Source organism: Choloepus didactylus, chromosome 5, assembly GCF_015220235.1.
Source record: "Choloepus didactylus isolate mChoDid1 chromosome 5, mChoDid1.pri, whole genome shotgun sequence".
NCBI lineage: Eukaryota > Metazoa > Chordata > Mammalia > Pilosa > Megalonychidae > Choloepus > Choloepus didactylus.
This window is the reverse complement of record NC_051311.1, coordinates 61292047-61309943: the sequence shown is the minus strand read 5'-3', so window position 1 is coordinate 61309943 and position 17897 is coordinate 61292047. Positions and strand designations below refer to the sequence as shown.

Sequence of the window (17897 nt, the reverse complement as noted above, 5' to 3'; positions counted from 1 at the left end):
CAGGAAGTGATCGTCAGTCAGGGTCCCAGAGTCTTTATTAATGACAGTGGAACTGTGTAGTTAAGTTCTCAGTCCTAGGAAAGAGAGCTTTGGGAGAGGAAAATTTAGCCACCCTACGCAGATATAGAGGAATATTTTTTAGGGCTAGTTTAAATATGAGGAAGGGAAAAAGATACTGATTGGATTTGAGGGAACTAATACACTTACATGGATATTGAAAAGCTGATCAAATTAATGGTATTCACCTCACCATGCCGCAGTAAGGTGTAAAAAGTAGCCTAGCCCACTATGTTCTTTCATCTCTTTTGCCATGGCCCCTAATTGGCCTGGGCTATACTCCCTTGGCAGTCTAACTACTAGAAGTAATACTGCTTATACCATTTTGTTCCCCCAGCTCTAAGAATGGTGGCTTCTTCCTAAAAATATTAACCTTTTGTTACATTACTCTCCTTTTCTTTTTCTTATTTAGTATTCCAACACCTATGTAACCAATTCCCTTTATTAAATACCTTTTGTTTGAAATACCTAGTATGGTTTCCACTTACCTGACTGCATTCTGATTCATACAAGTTTCTCATCATCCCAAATAATATTATGCTGGTCCACTACACTGAGGGCTTGGGAAGCAGGAAGTATCCTAAAAGCCTTGGTAAAAACATTTATGTCAGGAGGTGGGAAATGTGAGGGCATTTACATCAATGTGTATTCTAAAAGGTCCAGTTTTGGAGTATATGAGGTTATCTCCTCCAAAGTGAAGGAACGAACTGCCTAACACCAAGAAAAAAGGACAATACTTAAAGGCAACAAATGATACATTTGGGCATGTTTCTTTGACAAATTCAACAGGTGGCTCTTTTGAAAAACTGCCAAATTTGAGTGGGATCCAAAGCAAGAAAACATGGTTCAGGCTGCAAAAATCAGCTCAGTCATTTGACTCTTATGATCCAGTAGATCCAATGAAGTTTCAAGTTCAGGTTGACAAAAGGCAACTATGCAAAGCCAATTGTGAATATGATCATATTAATGGCCCGTAGAGTTTTATCAAAAATCCATGCCCCAGTAACTTTTTGTTCTGGGCAAGTAACTATTCTCCTTTTTAGAAACAGTTTATGGGCCTGTTAACAGGCCACAGCAGAGACTGACTGTCAGATAAATAGATGACCAGTGATTATGAAACAACAATATGGGTTTTATCTGATGCATTAAGCTATGAGGTTGAGCATTCCAGGGAGCATTCCATTTAAAGTAGAAGTGCTATATATTTTTAGGCCAAGCATGTTCCAAAGACCCAAGTAAACTATATGAGCAACTGGTTCCCACTCCCTGAGAGTATATGCTTTTAATACCCATAACTCATTCCCATTCTCCTCCCCACCATACAACATGTTTATCTTTTAATATGTGTTCTTGTAATATAGATATTGTGGTTTTGAGCATGGAATTTTAAAGGTGTGTACATGTAATGTCTTATAGGACCCAGATAATGCCAATTTTGTCTTATATTTTCACTAATCATTGTGCTTTTTAAGATCCATCCATCTAGCTATTTATTTTTTTCTTGCTTCTGATCACTACCTAAAACTCCATGGTGCACTTCTACCACATTTTGCCTCTACTCAACTATGATGACTATCCAGGTTACTTCTCTCTCTCCATTACCACAAATAATATTGCAATAAACAACATTATAAGCATTTCCTTATGAATTCACATTGGAAATTCTTTGGGATATATATCCCAAAATTAAAATGCTGGATCATAAGATATGCACATGTTTATCTAATATAGTTTGCTCTCCAGAATGGCTGTATCAGTCTATAGTCACACTAGTAGTCTATAAACTTCCCTGCATTCTCACATCTGTAGCAGCCACTATGGTTGTTTTGCCCATAAACTCATAGATCCCTTCATCTGGTTCGGTAGGTCCATCTCCCAGTTACTGTATGATTTGCTTTCAGCCAGTCCTAAGATGCCTTCTCTTTTTTGGTATTTCATTCAGGTTTTTTTAATGCATTTTTTATTGTGAACTTCAATATATATACATAACAGTGATAGCTTTCAAAGTACGATTTCAAAGTATGATTTAACAAGTAGTTAGCAAATTTCAGAGAATATCATGGGTCACAGTTCCACAACTTCAACTATTTCCATTACTGTAAAATATAACATACATATAGAAAGGTGTTAACTTTCAATGTACAGCTCAACAAGCAGTTATATAGGTAATTTCAAAAATTGTTATGGATTACAGTTCTACAGTTTCAGTTCTTTCCTTATTATACAATATAGGGTATATACAGAAAGGTGAAGACTTTCAAAGCACAATTCAATGAGTAGCTATACGGTAAATTTCAAAGGATGTTATAGGTTACAGTTCCACCATGTCATTTACCTCCTTTCAGCTATTCGAACACCCCAGCATCTAAAAATTATATATGTTCATATAAAGTTTCAGCATTCGTAGACCTTTGTTAAATCTTATCTTGTTTGTTGCTACTCCTTCCTCTCACTCAATCTCTTTCTCCATCTTCAAAGGTGTCCAGGCAGTGAACACCCTAATTTGTTCATATTGAAAGGGGGTGTTGACAGTATGGGGAGGGGGGCTGCATCTGATTATTGTTCTTAAAGAGGCTATTGCCTCTGGGTTTTAGGACTTGTCTGACATAGGAACACTCTGGCGGATTTAAGTATCTGAGAGATAAAACTTAGTGAGTGAATCTTTTATAGAATCTCGGGTAGGGACCTAGGTATTTGGGGACTACTTTTAGTAATGACACGTCATTTGGGATGTCTAGCTGGAGCTTGCATAAGAGAAACCTCCAGGATAGCCTCTCAACTCCATTTGGGATCTCTCAGCCAACTAAGATGTCTTCTTTAGAGGCCTGCCCATGGGTTATTGGAGCCTCTTATTCCAGAGAAGAGGAAGTGTCTGGGAATTTATGCCTTCCCCTGCCTCAGGGCACCCTGTAGGCAATGGGCAACTACACTATAAGTATGAAAGTCCAGACTCTATGCTTTAAAGTGGTTCATACTGAAGTAATATCCTCCCCAGAACAGGATCAGGTTGAGGTTAGACCCCTAAATATAACCTTGTTTGTTTTCTTCCACTTTTCTCTCCTGTTTCCCCCCATTCCTTTATTAGTTTCTCCTAGAGGGACTCTTTAATAAATCACTTGCTCATGAATCCTTGCCTAGAGAACATGATCTGAGACACATCTCCATGGACACTTACTATCATTCAACTTTCTGATTTTCTTCCTATATGAAAGATGTAAAATGATATCTCACTGTCATTTTAATTTGCATTTCTCTTACTACTGATGAGTTTGAGCTTGTCTTCATATCTTTATCAGTTTTGTTTGTTTTTTCACTTCAGTAAACTGCTTGTTCATATCTTTGGCCATTATTTTATTTGGGTCATTTTTTCTAGTTAATTTGCAGGAGTTTCCTGTATATTCTAGACAGTAATGCATTGTCAGTCTTAAAGAGTACATTATCTTCTTCAGTTGTTAATACTGGACATTCCAGTAGGTGTAAAATGATATCTGTCTATTAGTTTTCTCCATGGATAGGAAGATTTCATTCTGGTGTAATCAAATTAACCAATGTATTGTCTTATGGTTTGTGCTTTCTAAGTTTTCCAGTTCCTAGGACATACAAATATTCTCTAGCTTTTTCTTCTATTGACATTTTATTTTTTCTTTCACATCTAAGTTTTTAACCCACCTAGAATTTCACTTTTTTGTTGACTTTTTTTTTCTTTATTAGAGAAGTTATAGGTTACAGAACAATCACGCATAGAATACGGGATTCCCATATGCCACCCTACCAACAAGAACTTGTGTGGGTGTGGAATATTTGTTACAAATGATGATAGCACAATTTTATAATTGTACTATTAATTAAAGTCTATGGTTTAACTTAGGGTTCACTGTTCGTGTAGTGTAGTTTCCTGGATTTTTTAAAAAAATTTTATTCTGTTACCATATATTCATACATACACCATATATACAATTCTAACATTTCCCCTTTTAACGTATCATATTCAGATATGTATTTCAGTGCTGTTAATTGCATTCACAGTGTTGTGCTACCATCACTTCCATCCATTACTAAGACATCTCCATCATTCCAAAAAAGAACCCTCTACATTTTAAGCCTTAACTTCCCATTCCCTATCCCCATCCTGTCCCCTGGTAACCTATATTCTAGTTGCTGACTCTTATGAGTTTGTTTATTATAATTAGTTCATATTAGTAAGATCATACAATATTTGTCCGTTTGTGTTTGGCTCATTTCACCCAACATAATGTCCTCAAGATTCATCCATGTTGTTGCATACATAAGATTTCATTATTTTTATGGTTGAATAATATTCCATCATATGTATATACCAAATAATATTTATCCATTCATCAGTTGATAGACACTTGGGTTGCTTCCATCTTTTGGCAATTGTGAATAATGCTGCTATAACATCTGTGTGCAAATGTCTGCTTGCGTCCTTGCTTTCAGTTCTACTGCATATATACTTAGCAGAGGGATTGCTGGACCATATGGCAATTTCATACTCAGCTTCTTAAGGAATTTCCAAACTGTCTTCCACAGCAGCTGCACCATTTTACATTCCCATCAGCAGTGAACGTGTGTTCCTATTTCTTTACATCCTCTCCAATACTTGTCATTTTTGTTGTTGTTGTTGTTGTTGTTGTTGTTAATACTGGACATTCCAGTAGGTGTAAAATGATATCTCAATGTGGTTCTGATTTGCATTTCCCTAATAGCTAGTGATGTTTAGTATCTTTTCATGTGCTTTTTAGCCATTTGCATTTCCTCTTTGGAAAAGTGTCTTTTCAAGTCTTTTGTCCATTTTTAAATTGGTTGTTTGTCTTCTAGGATTTTTTTATATATACTAGGTGTTAAACCCTTATCTTATATGTGGTTTCCAAATATTTCCTCCCATTGAGTAGGCTGCCTTTTCACTTCCTTGGCAAAGTCCTTTGAAGCACAAAATTATTTAATTTTGAGGAGGTTCATTTATCTATTTTTTCTTTCACTGCTTGTGCTTTGGGTTTAAAGGCTATGACGCTTCTGCCTACTACAGTTTCTTGAAGATGCTTCCCTACATTTTATTCTAGGAGTTGAATGGACCTGGCTCTTATATTTAGGTCTTCAATCCATTTTGAATTCATTTATGTATAAGGTGTGAAATAGGGGTCTTCTTTCATTCTTGTGGATATGGATATCCAGTTCTCCCAGCACCATTTGTTGAAAAGACTATTCTGTCCAAGTTGAGTGACTTGGCAGCCTTGTTTTATCAGTTGTCCGTAGATGTGAGGGTCTATTTCTGAACTCTCAATTTAATTCCATTGGTCAATAGTCTATCTTTATGCCAGTACCATGCTGTTTTGACAACTGTAGCTTTGTAATATGCTTTAAAGCCAGGAAGTGTGAGTCCTCCAACTTGGTTCTTTTTCAAGATGTTTTTGGCTATTCAACCACCCTTACTCTTACAAATAAATTTGATAATTAGCTTTTCTCTTTTCTGCAAGATAGGCTGTTGGAATTTCGGTTGTGATTACATTGAATCTGTATATCAGTTTGGATAGAATTGACATCTTAACGATATTTAGTCTTCTGATCCATGAATATGGAAGGTCCTTCCATTTATTTAGGTCTTCTTTGAATTTCTTTGGCAATGTTTTGTAGTTTTCTGTGTAAAGTTCCTTTACATCCTTGGTTAAATTTATTCCTAGATATTTGATTCTTTTAGATGCTATTGTAAATGGAATTTTTCTTGATTTCCTCAGTTTGCTCATTACTAGTATATAGGAACACTACTGATTCCCATGTGTAGATCTTGTATCCCTCTGCTTTGCTAAACTCATTTTGCATAGAAGTTTTATGTATTTTAGATGAAATGTATTCCTAGCTACTTCATAGATTTTGTTACTAATTGAAAAGGGTCTTATTTTTATTATATTTTCTAGTTGATTTTTGTTGGTTTAGAGAAAATGGTTCTAATAATTTGTTGATTTTGTTGGTTTTTCTAGCTGATGGTCAAATAGTGACAGTTCTATCTCTTTTCCAATCCTTTCAGCTACTCATTTCTTTTTCTTTCCTTATAAAACTGGCTAGAACCTTGAATATAAAGGTTCAAGTGATGGGAGCATCCTTCGTGCTCCAGATCTTAATGAAAACTAGTCCAAAATTTCTTCATTAATTATGTTTGCTGTAGATTTTATTTTCAGTTCAGATATTTTAAGAAAAATATGTTGCAGATACTTTTGAAATGCACTGTATATTCCTCTCAGTTGTGGATTTTTTAATATATAAAATGATCAAGTTGAAGAATTTCCTTCTAGTTCTATTTTCTGAGATATTTTAAAAGAAATCATAAGTAGGTATTGAACCTTATCAAATGTTATTCTGTTGCCTAGTAGTATGTTATTTTTCTGCATTTTCCCTTTAGTCTATTGATGTTGTGACTCTCATTGATAGATTTTCTTACATAGAATTGTAACTGAATTTCTGAGATAAATTTTAGCTAATCATGATGTATTATTTAAAATTTTTCTATTAGATAGAATTAGGATTTTTCATCTATGTTTATGCTTAAAAAGGGCTTATACTTTTCTTGCATTATCATCTTTTTTATCATTTTTTGGTCTTATAAAATGAACTGTAGGATTTTTTTCTTTTTGCTCTTTCTGGAACAAATTTCATAATAAATACAGAAATTAATCATTCTTGGAAGTTTTGGTAAAATGGCCCTGAAAAATATGTAGATGTGAGGGCTTTTTTGCAGTGAAGGGAAGCTTTTATTGCTTACATGTGTTTAATATTTATTCAACTATTCAAGATTTCTATTTCTTCTTGTGCTAACATTCACATTCTATATATGTCTGGGAATTAATAAATGTATAAGTTATTTATTATACTTTAAAAATCTTTTATGTTTGTAGTTATTTCTCCTTTCTTGTACTGTTTTTTTTTACATCCTCTTTTTATCTGGATTAGTCTTGCCACAGATTTATCTCATTAATGCTTTCAAATAAGCAGCTTATGGTTTTGTCCCCCAATTCACTGATTTCTACCCTTATCTTTAGTCTTGTATCCTTCTTATTTCTTTGGATTTACTGTACTGCTCTTTTGTCAACTTCTTGATGTTCATGGCTAGCTCATTTATTTTTTCCTAACTACTTCCAAGAGTAACCACTTTTCCTGACTTTTAACAGCATGGGTTAGTTTAGTCTGCTTTTGCATTTGATATAAGCAGAATCATAAAGTATGTATCCTTTTATGTGTGCCTTCTTTATTTCAATCTTATGTTTTGAAATTTATTCATAGTTTTTGTATAGTTGTATCTCCTATCACATTGCTTCATGGTCTTCTATTGTGAGACTGTAGTCCAATTTATCTATCCATTCTACTGTTGAAAGGCATTTAGGCATTTTCAATTTGAGACAATTACAAATTGTGCTACTATGAACATTCTTGTTCAAGTTTTTTTGATGAACATATGACTCATTTATATTGGGTATGTATCAAAGAGTAGTACTCCTAGTTTACAGGTTATATATATGTTCAGCTTTAGTGTCTACTGCCAAATAGCTTTCTCTAGTGGTTACACCAATTTATACTCATACCAGCATGTATGAGAGTTGCAATTGCTCCACATCTTCATTGATACTTGGTGTTTTCCATCTTTTTCATGTTAGCTCTTCTGATGAATCTGTAGTGACACCTGGTTGTGGTTTTATTTGCATTCACTTGATGACTAACGAAGTTGAGCAATTTGACTTTTGTGTCTTGGACACTTGGATATCCTCTTTATTTATTATTAACCATACTTATTTCCTGATAAATGTATTTTTAACTCCCAGTTTCCATCTAAGAACTCCTTTAGCAGTGTCCCACAGATTTCTGCCACTCTGGCACTCCTATTTCACCCATACCTATTTCATCTCATGAGGAATTCTTTTTAAACAGTTGACTGAGAGGCAAAATTCAACTCTTGTTTATAAGTGGCTTTTCACAATGGTACTGGCCAGAAATGGAATGTGGTGGCATTATAGCCCCACTCGTGGGTAACCTTGAAGGACAATGGAATAGGGAACCATTGGGTGGAACTTCAAGCAGTACAGCCCTTTGTCTCATTATTTCATTGTCTACCATATCTTGAAGGTGAGATGGCCAATTCATAGGCAGATGGCTTGAGGAGAGGATTCACATTGATTCATAGGTAGACAGAGTCAGGGCCTTGGAAGGAACAAGATGGGAGGATTGGTGACAAGAGAGTTTGGGAAGAGGTGTTTTAGTTTCTCCTAACTTTAAAAACCTTTTTCTGACCCACTTGCCCCTTTATCTATTGCCCCATTTCTCTCTCCTTCCCTTAATAGCAAAATTCCTGGTAAGGGTTTCTATACTTACTCTCTCCAATATTTCTCCTCCTGTTTTTCTTGAGCCCATTTCAAACAGACTTACATTTCTCTAAACTGCCCTTAAAAAGGTCACCTGCATTGCTTCTTAACCTATTAACAGCACTTGTCATAGCTGATCACAACCTTGCCCTGGCTTTCAGGGCAGGCATGCTCTCAACTGCAAATATAAACCTTTCCTTCTCTCCTAACCTCCAAATTCATATCTCCACCTGCCACCTTCACATCACCACTTGGATGTCAAACTTAACATGCCCAAAACTGAGCTCCTCAGTTTTGTCCTCTCCACATACACCTGCCCTAAATCCAGACTGCTTACAATCTTCCCAGTCTCAGTAAATCATGATTACTTGATTCCAGCAGTAGCCAAAAAAACTTAGAGTCAACTTTTATTTCTCCTTTCCTCTCACCTCCAAATACTGTCACCTTTCTCATCAAAAATATATCCAGAATCTGACCACCCCTGCTACCAACATGTCTAAACCATCATTTGCTCCTGGGCAGATTATTGCTGTTCTCCCTCTCTCACCTTGCTCCCCGCTCCACTTTAGTCGGAATGATAATGTAAACACATGTCAGATCATGCTGCAACTCCACTCAAAACCCTCCATTGGCCTCCCATCTCACTCAGAGTAAAAGCCAAATTTCTTACACTGTCCTACAAAGCCTTACATGGTCTGGCCTCCACCCTGCCTCCTGCACCCCTCCCCTCTCTGATGTCTATGACTGTCCCTCTTGCTCAATCACCCACCCATACTAGCCTCCTCTCTGTTCCTCAAATACCCTAGACACACAAATCCCAGGGCCTTTCCACTTGCTATTCCCTATGCATGGGAAACTATGCATGGTTTCCTTTCCCCAGATACCTACAGGCTCACTTCCTTAACCTCCATCAGGTCTTACCTGAGCCCTGTCTGGCCAAGTTAAAGTGATGATGCTCCTCCTCGGCCAACATTTTCTATATCCCTTCCCTGCTCTATTTTCTCATTATTATAAATAAATATTTAATATACTATATATTTGATGTATGTATTTTGTTTTCTGAGGTTTAGGGTTTTTGTCTATGTTTTGACTGCTGTATCCCCAACATCTGGAATAGCATCTGGTACATAGTAGCTGCACTTGATAGATTTTTTTTGAAGGAATGTGTGCTGGATATCTCCTGGGTGCCTCTCCAGACCTATACTTCACTCCTTTCCACCTTTCTACCCATTTCCTTCTCTCTGCCCTGGAAGGCTGATCTGATTGATCTGCATCGTTTGTCCTCTCGCTTCTGTTTGGGTTTGGTAAATGGGAGCCCCAGCAAGAGACAAGAGGGAGGGAAGAGATGAAGCCAAATTATTGACTCCACTGACTCCCTCTTGATTGAGTCACCTCAACAGCTTTCCTCTGGGTGGTACTGTCTGCTTGACTTTCCCCTTCTGGGCCCAGGAAACTGCACTATTCCCTCTGCTTTTAGGGTCTAGGAGTGACAGCACTAGGGTACTGTAATACCCTTTGTGGCTTCCCTACATGCTGCCTACACCTTTGTAAATAGCTCTCTTTACCTCCTTGAACTATCCTAGTTTGCATGTACAATCTGTTTCTTCTGGGACCCTGAGTGATGGAAAATAAATGAATGAACTTTCAGAATGAACCCAGATTGAACGAATATCTATGCCCCACATGACTAAGACTCCTGTTGCAGAGAAGGCTGAATTATCAGTTAGATAAAATGACCTGTCCTGTAGGTGTCAACCTGCTCTTTCTCCGCCACCCAGGACATGTTCCAATGGGCTCATGGACAAAGCAAAATAGTAGCAGGTGTAGAGTGTATAAACCGACTCAGCAACATGGATTTTTTTCCCTCTCAAGTGATCAACCTGAGTGGCAGCCACCTCAGGGTCCCAATGAATACAGCAAGGCAAGTCAGGTGAATGACAGCAGGTAAGTTGCACCGAATCCCCTCAATCAGTGATAGAACTACAATTTTTCCACACTGGAATAAACACTGCTCTGGATTTGTATGTGTACATTTGATCCTTGATAAGGGTGCTGCGGTACCAAGAGGGCAAGAATGGAGGGAGAAGTATGGATGGAATCCAAGGGTCTTAGGATAAATGCCTGAATGTTCACTTTAACTGTCTTAGAGAAGACTCTCAACTAATTGAGTACAAAATGAAATTTTTTCCTTACTGACTGCTATTATCTGTTCTCTTTTGAAATTTACTTTTCTATTGATTCTATAATTTTCAGTGACTTTCATCTATTAGAAGTCATTTTCAGTTCTTAAGACCCCTTGTTTTCATTCAAAACTCAAATCTTATATATGATTTTAAGGTCCCCCCCCAAACACCTAATTCACCCTAGTGTCTGGCGGCTTGGTGTGGAGGGAGGAGTCTGGCCATCACCCCTCTCTTCCTGGCATGTGCTCCTCTGATGTTGGAGTGGGGAGGAGGGACAGCAAATGTAGAAACCTTCTTCTGGGTTCACTCATGAGAGATTAAGATCCTCTCTCTGGCTCATTGTCTGTGGGCACAGTGTGGAAACGTCGTAGCTTCAGCAGGCGACCCTGAGAACAGACTCACTGTTAAGCAGCTCTCCACCTGGCTAACTTCCAACTGGGACTTCACATCACCTACCTTTTGTGTGTGTGTATCTGTGCCCCATTGTGGCAGTCCTAGAAAGTCTGTTGCCCCCAATCTTATCCACCCTCTGTGGCTAACTTTTGGGCCCACAGGCACCCAGAGCATCCACGCACGTGCTGTTCCTCTTAGGAGCTGTGAACTTTGACCAGGAAGTAGACCTGGCTTCCCTACTTCCTTGCTAGCTCTCACCATGTGGTTTGTCTCGTCTCCATTTTTTTTTTTTCTCCTGCTCCCATAGCACAGGGGCAAGTCGTCATCCATTGGTTAAGAAGACATTCACCTGGACTACTTGCTGTCAGCCTCCTTCCCAGGAAATCTGTAGGTATCCTCAGGAAAATCACCTGTTGAGGAATTACTATGTCATAATGAGTCTTTCTCTGTTTGGTCAAGAGACAGTCTCCCAAAGTAGTTGAAACCTGTAAGTCTCAGTTTAAAAGGAAAATAATACAATCTCTTTTTAAAAACAGGGCCAAGTCTGGGATCAGAAAGGTATGCCTTCCTGTCTGCTGAGCCCGAGTTGGAATCACTTGGCTCACTGCCTACTGATCTCCAGCTCCATGTTGTTCTGCAGGGCTTTGACGCTATCACCAAGCCCTTGCCATTTGGCTTTTAGAAGCATGGACGATCTTATAACCACAACTGTATACCTCAGGGGAACATCCCAACTCTGGAAAATAATTCAAGAAGGCATTTTAGCATCTGGCTTTATTTTATGCTAAGACTCAAAGTGATGCTACCCATGAAAAATTATTTAACCCAGTCCCAACACATTATCCTGCGTAAATCAACACCTGACATGTAACAGAAGGCCTTAATTTCTATTCTTAATCCTGGTGATTCTACTGTGGGGGAGGTTGTTTGTGTCCTGACTGGAATAACTAATTTCAAACCTGCTCCCTCTGTCTTCTAAACAGAGCATTTACAATTTTTTTTTCTTGCAAATTTTCTGTCAGTCTATAAAAGTATGATTAAGATACCTAAATCACATTGTGGTTATCACCTGAATGTGGGATAAGAGGGTTTTATTTTCTCCTTTTGGTTTATCTTTATTTCTAACTATTAAACCATGAAAATATATTGTCTTTTCATTTAAAATAAGTATAAAAGGGCAAAACCAACATTTTTCGAAGTCAAACCTGTTGGCCATTTTAACAACATGACAGTTGTTGTCCTTAGGGAATATAACATAGACATAGATTTCCTTAATGTGTGGCCTTAGGTATCCCATTTTGAGTGAGTGGTAGATGTTTTGTTCTGTGATCAAACAAATCAAAAGAATAGGATCACTGGCATTCCTTCAAATCTCCAAAATTACTGATATTTTGCTGGAGGTCTTCTGATAACCCTTATCACCATGTTCATTCTCTACCTTTCTCTACCCATCTCCATCCTCAGAAGTCTGACTAGTCAAAAGCCTCTCTTGTTCTCTGGCTTTCAGTTGGATTTGGCCAATAGTGAGCAAGTAAAAAGAGATCCTTGGGAGGGAGGAGAGTGAAATCTGGGTTTCTGTTTGTTTTTTGTTCTTAATTGGCTGCCTCTTGGCAGGCTTGTTAAAAAGTGGCTTCATCCCTTCACTGAAGGACATTGCACATGTCTGGTGACCCTCTCCTCATAACTCTCTCTCTTTGGATCTAATTTGTTGCTAAGCTCCTCCCCTTGCACCTTCAAATCTAAGAGTGAAAATAGTACCCCAAATTATTAGCCACAGGATGTTGACCTATCCCTTGATTAACCTCTATTCACACCTTTGAAAATGGCACCTTTATTAAACTCTCCTCCATTTGTCCAGTCCAAGTGTACCAACTGTTTCTTGCTGGGACTCTAATGACATAGAAATGCCTGGTGCCTTGTGGTTTGTGAAGGAATATCTAGTACCTTTGTCAGACAGCCTTCAGTAGGGGTCGTTTTCCTCCACATACCTCCTTAATTCTCCCATTTGACTCCTTGAAAAGATTGGCCACACATGACTCCCAGGAGTGTAAGTCTCCCTGGCAATGAGGCATAGGACTCCCGGGGATGAGCCTGGCCCTGGCATCATGGAATTGAGAAAGCCTTCTTGACCAAAAGGGGAAAAAGAAATGAAATAAAATAAAGCTTCAATGGTTGAGAGATCTCAAGTATAGTAGAGGTCAATCTGGAGGTTGTTCTTACACATTATATAGATATTCCTTTTTAGTTTCTAGTGTATTAGAATAGCTAGAAGGAAATATCTGAATCTGTTGAATGGTAATCCAGTAAACTTGATTCTTGATGAAGATTGTATAAGTATATAGCTTTTATCATGTGACCATGTGATAGTGGAAACCTGGTAACTGACACTCCCTTTAACTAGTGTATGGGCAGATGAGTCATAAAATAATGACAAAAATATATATAAATAATAGGGGGGGATATGAGGTGTGCCAGTTTGTATATATTATGTCCCCCAGAAAAAGCCATATTCTTTGATGCAATCTTGTGGGGGCAGACGTATTAGTGTTGATTAGATTGGAATTCTTTGATTGAGTGTTTCCATGGAGATGTGACTCAATCAACTGTGAAACGTTTGATTGGACAATTTCCATGGAGGTGTTACCCTGTCCATTCAGGGTGGGTGTTAATTGGATCACTGGAGTCATATAAACGAATTCACAGATAGAGGGACTCAGAGCAACTGAGAGTGACATTTTGGAGGAGCTGCAGCTTACAGAGACATTTTGGGGAACACAAACCAGGAGCAAGCAGATGCCTAGAGATGAACATCATGGGAGAAAGCCATTTTGAAACCAGAACTCCAGAGCAGATGTCAGCCACATGCCTTCCAAGCTAACAGAGGTTGTCCAGATGCCGATGGCCTTCCTTCAGTGAAGGTACCCGATTGTTGATGCCTTACCTTGGACACTTTATGGCCTTTAGACTGTAACTTTCTAACCAAATAAACCCCCTTCATAAAAGCCAATCCATTTCTGGCATTTTGCATAACGGCGGCATTAGCAAACTGGAACAAGGAGTATGGGGTGGTTTGGGTTTTCTTTATTTCTATTTTTATTCTTTTCTATTTTTTCCTTTATTTTAGAGTAATGAAAATGTTTGAAAATTGATTGTGGTGATGAATGTACAACTATATGATGATAGTGTGAGTCACTGATTGTATACTTTGGATGGATTATATGGCATGTGAGTATATCTCAATAAAATTACATTATAAAAGGACATCATTGGGACATGTGAAAAAATTGGAATATAGACTCTAAGATTTATATCAATGTTAAATTTCTTGATCTTGATAACTACACTTAAGGTGGTTACATAAGTGAAAATCCTTGTGCATGGCAGTGTTGAGCATTCAAGAAGCATGATGTATACAACCCACACTCAAGTGTTCAGAAAATGGATTTATAAATAGACATAGATGGATGGATAGATAGATGGACAGATTGATGGATAGATAGAACAATACTGCAAATGTGACAAAATGTTAAAATTGGTGTATCTGGAGGGATAAGGGATGTTGGAGTTCTCTCTATGCAGTTCGTATCATTTTTGTGACTGTCCTGTAAGCCTGAAAGTAATTCAAAATAAATTTAAAATAAATTTTAAAAGTTATTAAAAATTAAAAAAAAAGATTGGTCACATATGGCTCATAGAGATTGTTGTGAAGGCCTTTAGCTTGGCTCAGATATAAAACCAATCACAATTATTTGCTGCCACTGATACAACCAATGCTTTCTTTTAGATTTTTCTCCACTTCAACCACCAGTATCACCTTCACTTGCGATGCTCAGCAGCACACTTTCAGCATACTTAACCAGCATTTCTTGAATTCCCCTGAGCTGTACCACTTTGTGGTATAGCAAGACCCTTTACTTGGTGCTCCTGTCTCCCCCAGAATTTTCTTGCAGGATTATATTGATGATGTCCTTATTTAGAGCCATTCAGAGGTTCTTGCATGTATCTAAGTGAGCATTAGACTGTCTGGTGTCACATGGATTTTCCTGTGAAGGCCTTTCTTTGTTCCAAAGAGGAGACTTAGTACCTTGCCAACTTATTCGGTTACCAGAATCTTACTCCAGTTTATTGACCTGGTCATCCATAAGTCTTCTACTCTTGAATGGGGAGCCCAAGGAGCAAGGATTACTCAAGTCAGTACATAAGACAATACAGTCAGTATTAAATGACTAGCATTTTATTCTTGAGGCTTCCTTGTTAGCCTCCTAGAGCTCCTGGCAGAGCCTGGTGTCTATAAAAAAAGTGGCCTCTGAACCTCTGGAGGTACTTATTGCCATCACCAACTCCTAATTACAACCCTGGAGAAAAGGAAAAGTAACTTTTAGCTCTTACCAGGCCCTTGCTGAACATGAGTGTCTTGTGAAATTCACGATGTCCATCTGAGTACCTCAAATTCTTGTTCTTTCTTGAGTTTGGTCTGATTTTGACTCGAACCACCTCAGCCATGCCACAGAAGCTGCTGTGTAATTAAGTGGAACTGGTATAGGCAGGACAGGGTCAAGCCTGGCCTTAGAGGTCTCCCACCTCCAGGAAGTCCTGGCAAGCCACCCCAAGTACTTCAAGGGTTGCAGATTTATTATTACCCTTCCTTGCCCCACAGCTGTGTATGCTTTAAAATTCTTTATGGGAGAGAAGGCCCTACTAGCCAGGTTCACTAATGGCTCAGCTGTCTTTACTTCCTCTGGTACACAGAAAATGTGGACCATGTTTTTCTGGCTGTGGGAACTTTGCTGTCTAAGGGAGGCTTTATGTCTCAAGAAGGCTGAGGTTAAGGATTTGCCAAGGAGGGGGACCCTTCATGAGCCCCTGTTACATAAATGCATCCCCTGAACTACTTACATGGTGTCCCATTGACATCTCTCAGGATAAAATACTTATACTGGCCCTGGAAGACTCTTTCTCTGGGTTCAATCCTGCTTTTCCCTGTAAGACAGTTACTGCCCTCTCTATCATCAGTGTTGGGAAATTTCACCTCATCCCCTAGTGCCCACAGCCTCGCTAGTGACCAAGATTTCATTTCACTGCTGCCCCTGTTCAACCTGGGGCTGAGGCAAGAGTGTCCAGTGAACTTTCCACCTGGCCTCCCCAGCACCCAATATTCTGAAATAGTAAAAGAGTTTATTCAGTCACTGCCAGCTACATTACCCACCGGACACTGATCTTGCCCACACAGTGGCCACCTACTTTTTTGACTCAGTTTCTCCTAATTTCCTCTGAATATTCATCCAGGTTAAGAGGTGAGAAATTTGGGCTCTATGTTTTTGTGACTCAGATTCTGAAGCTAATCAATCCCCAAACCTTGTTAGTAGGAGCTCCCAGACCTTTAACTGTTAGAAACACCATCCCTAGTCACTTTCATAGTACCTTGATTGACCTAGAGAATTTTGCTTGTGTTTTCACCACAGTCTCAAAGGGAAAGTGTCTTCAAGAGCAAGAAGGCATCTCACAAACCTTCATGATGAGTCAAAGATCAAGAAATGTGTTCTCTCTCTTCATAATAAAACCGCACAAATCAGTAATTAAAAAAAAATAATAAATCCCAGCTCAAAGGGTCTGGATTATGGCACCCAAGAGCCACCCCAAAACAAAAGGCTTTAAAGGCCCAGGCAGCAGTGACTGGGGGTCAGAAGAAAGAAAGGCCACTTAAAATTTGAGACTTGGAAATCCCCTTAAAATAAGAGAAGAGTTTCCTTTCCCCTCTCTCTCCCCTACTTCATTGTTTTTATTTGTTGAGGGGAGGGTGGGTGGTAGAAAGATAATACTGCTTGTTATTTGTAGCAATGATTGGCATGTGCAATTTCAAAGAGAGCCCAGGTGCTAAAGTCTGCTGTAAACAAAGAGCAAACAAATTATTTATTGGGTTTGCCAATCTTACCAAATCCTGTGCGTCAGATTGTAATGGTAATTTGAGTGATTATAAATATGTAAAACACTCTTTTTGACGGGATCGTTAAACATCCTAGAGAGTCAAAGGGTGGAAAGAATCTCTGCCCCCACCCATTTATAATATATTCATGTTTTTTAAATAGGCTGATACTATATGTGAATCTTAAGCTCAGGGGTTGGACACTATCCTATTTGAAGGTAGGAGATTAATCTAAGCTAGCATGTAAATGGGTCATGATGCCACCCAAAGGTCAACAGAATGTTATGGCAGATTCTGTCAATTGTCTACCCCAAATATTTACGATTCCTTTATTCCTTGCAAAGAAAACCCCAGTTTTGTTTAGGGAGGCACTAGGTTAAAGACCACAATTATGCTAAGTCAATCATAACAAATCTTTCCTAAATTTCCCAGACTTTCTTGCAGCTAAGGATAGTTATATGACCCATTCCAGCCCATGAGGGTAAAGAGAATATTACATTCCAGGGGAAAGGGGAGATACCACTAACTCCACCTCCTTTTCCTTTCTTCCGGTATTAAACATGAGCATGATGCCTACAGCTGGCCTGATTGTCTCGTGACAATGAAGTGGCAAAACAAGAAATGATGACCCAGTCAGCATAGAGCTGCTTCCTCCAGAATTATTGTCATATAAGAAATATATATCTGTGTCAGGTAAGTTACAGTAAAGTTTTCTGCTGCTTGCAGCTAGAAGCCACGATATCTAATACAGGTGCTTTGGCAAAACTGATTTCAGCATATGTACCTTTTTTAGGTGGAGGGTGGAAGTTTCTAGTATTTCCTTCTCCAAAGATCCAAATCCTAAATTGGCTTCCTCAGGCGGCCAAAAGATACATCCTGGATACTAATGGGACCTAGATGGTGGGCTGCATTCCTTTTTTTAGGAGGGGCAAACAGCTGCAAGTATAAAATGTTGGCATAAAGCAATAATCGTGC

At 38.5% G+C, this 17897-nt stretch overlaps 1 protein-coding gene across 1 annotated transcript in view; it reads right to left on the bottom strand.

The window, feature by feature from the left end:
• The window catches only part of TSGA13 (testis specific 13), a 41799-nt gene extending 30112 nt beyond the window's left edge, over nt 1-11687 (bottom strand). Inside the window, exon 1 of the mRNA XM_037837745.1 lies at nt 11605-11687. Coding sequence (XP_037693673.1) covers nt 11605-11687 — 83 coding nt within the window. The remainder of the gene's footprint in view (nt 1-11604) is intronic.
• Between the last annotated feature and the right edge of the window lie 6210 nt (nt 11688-17897).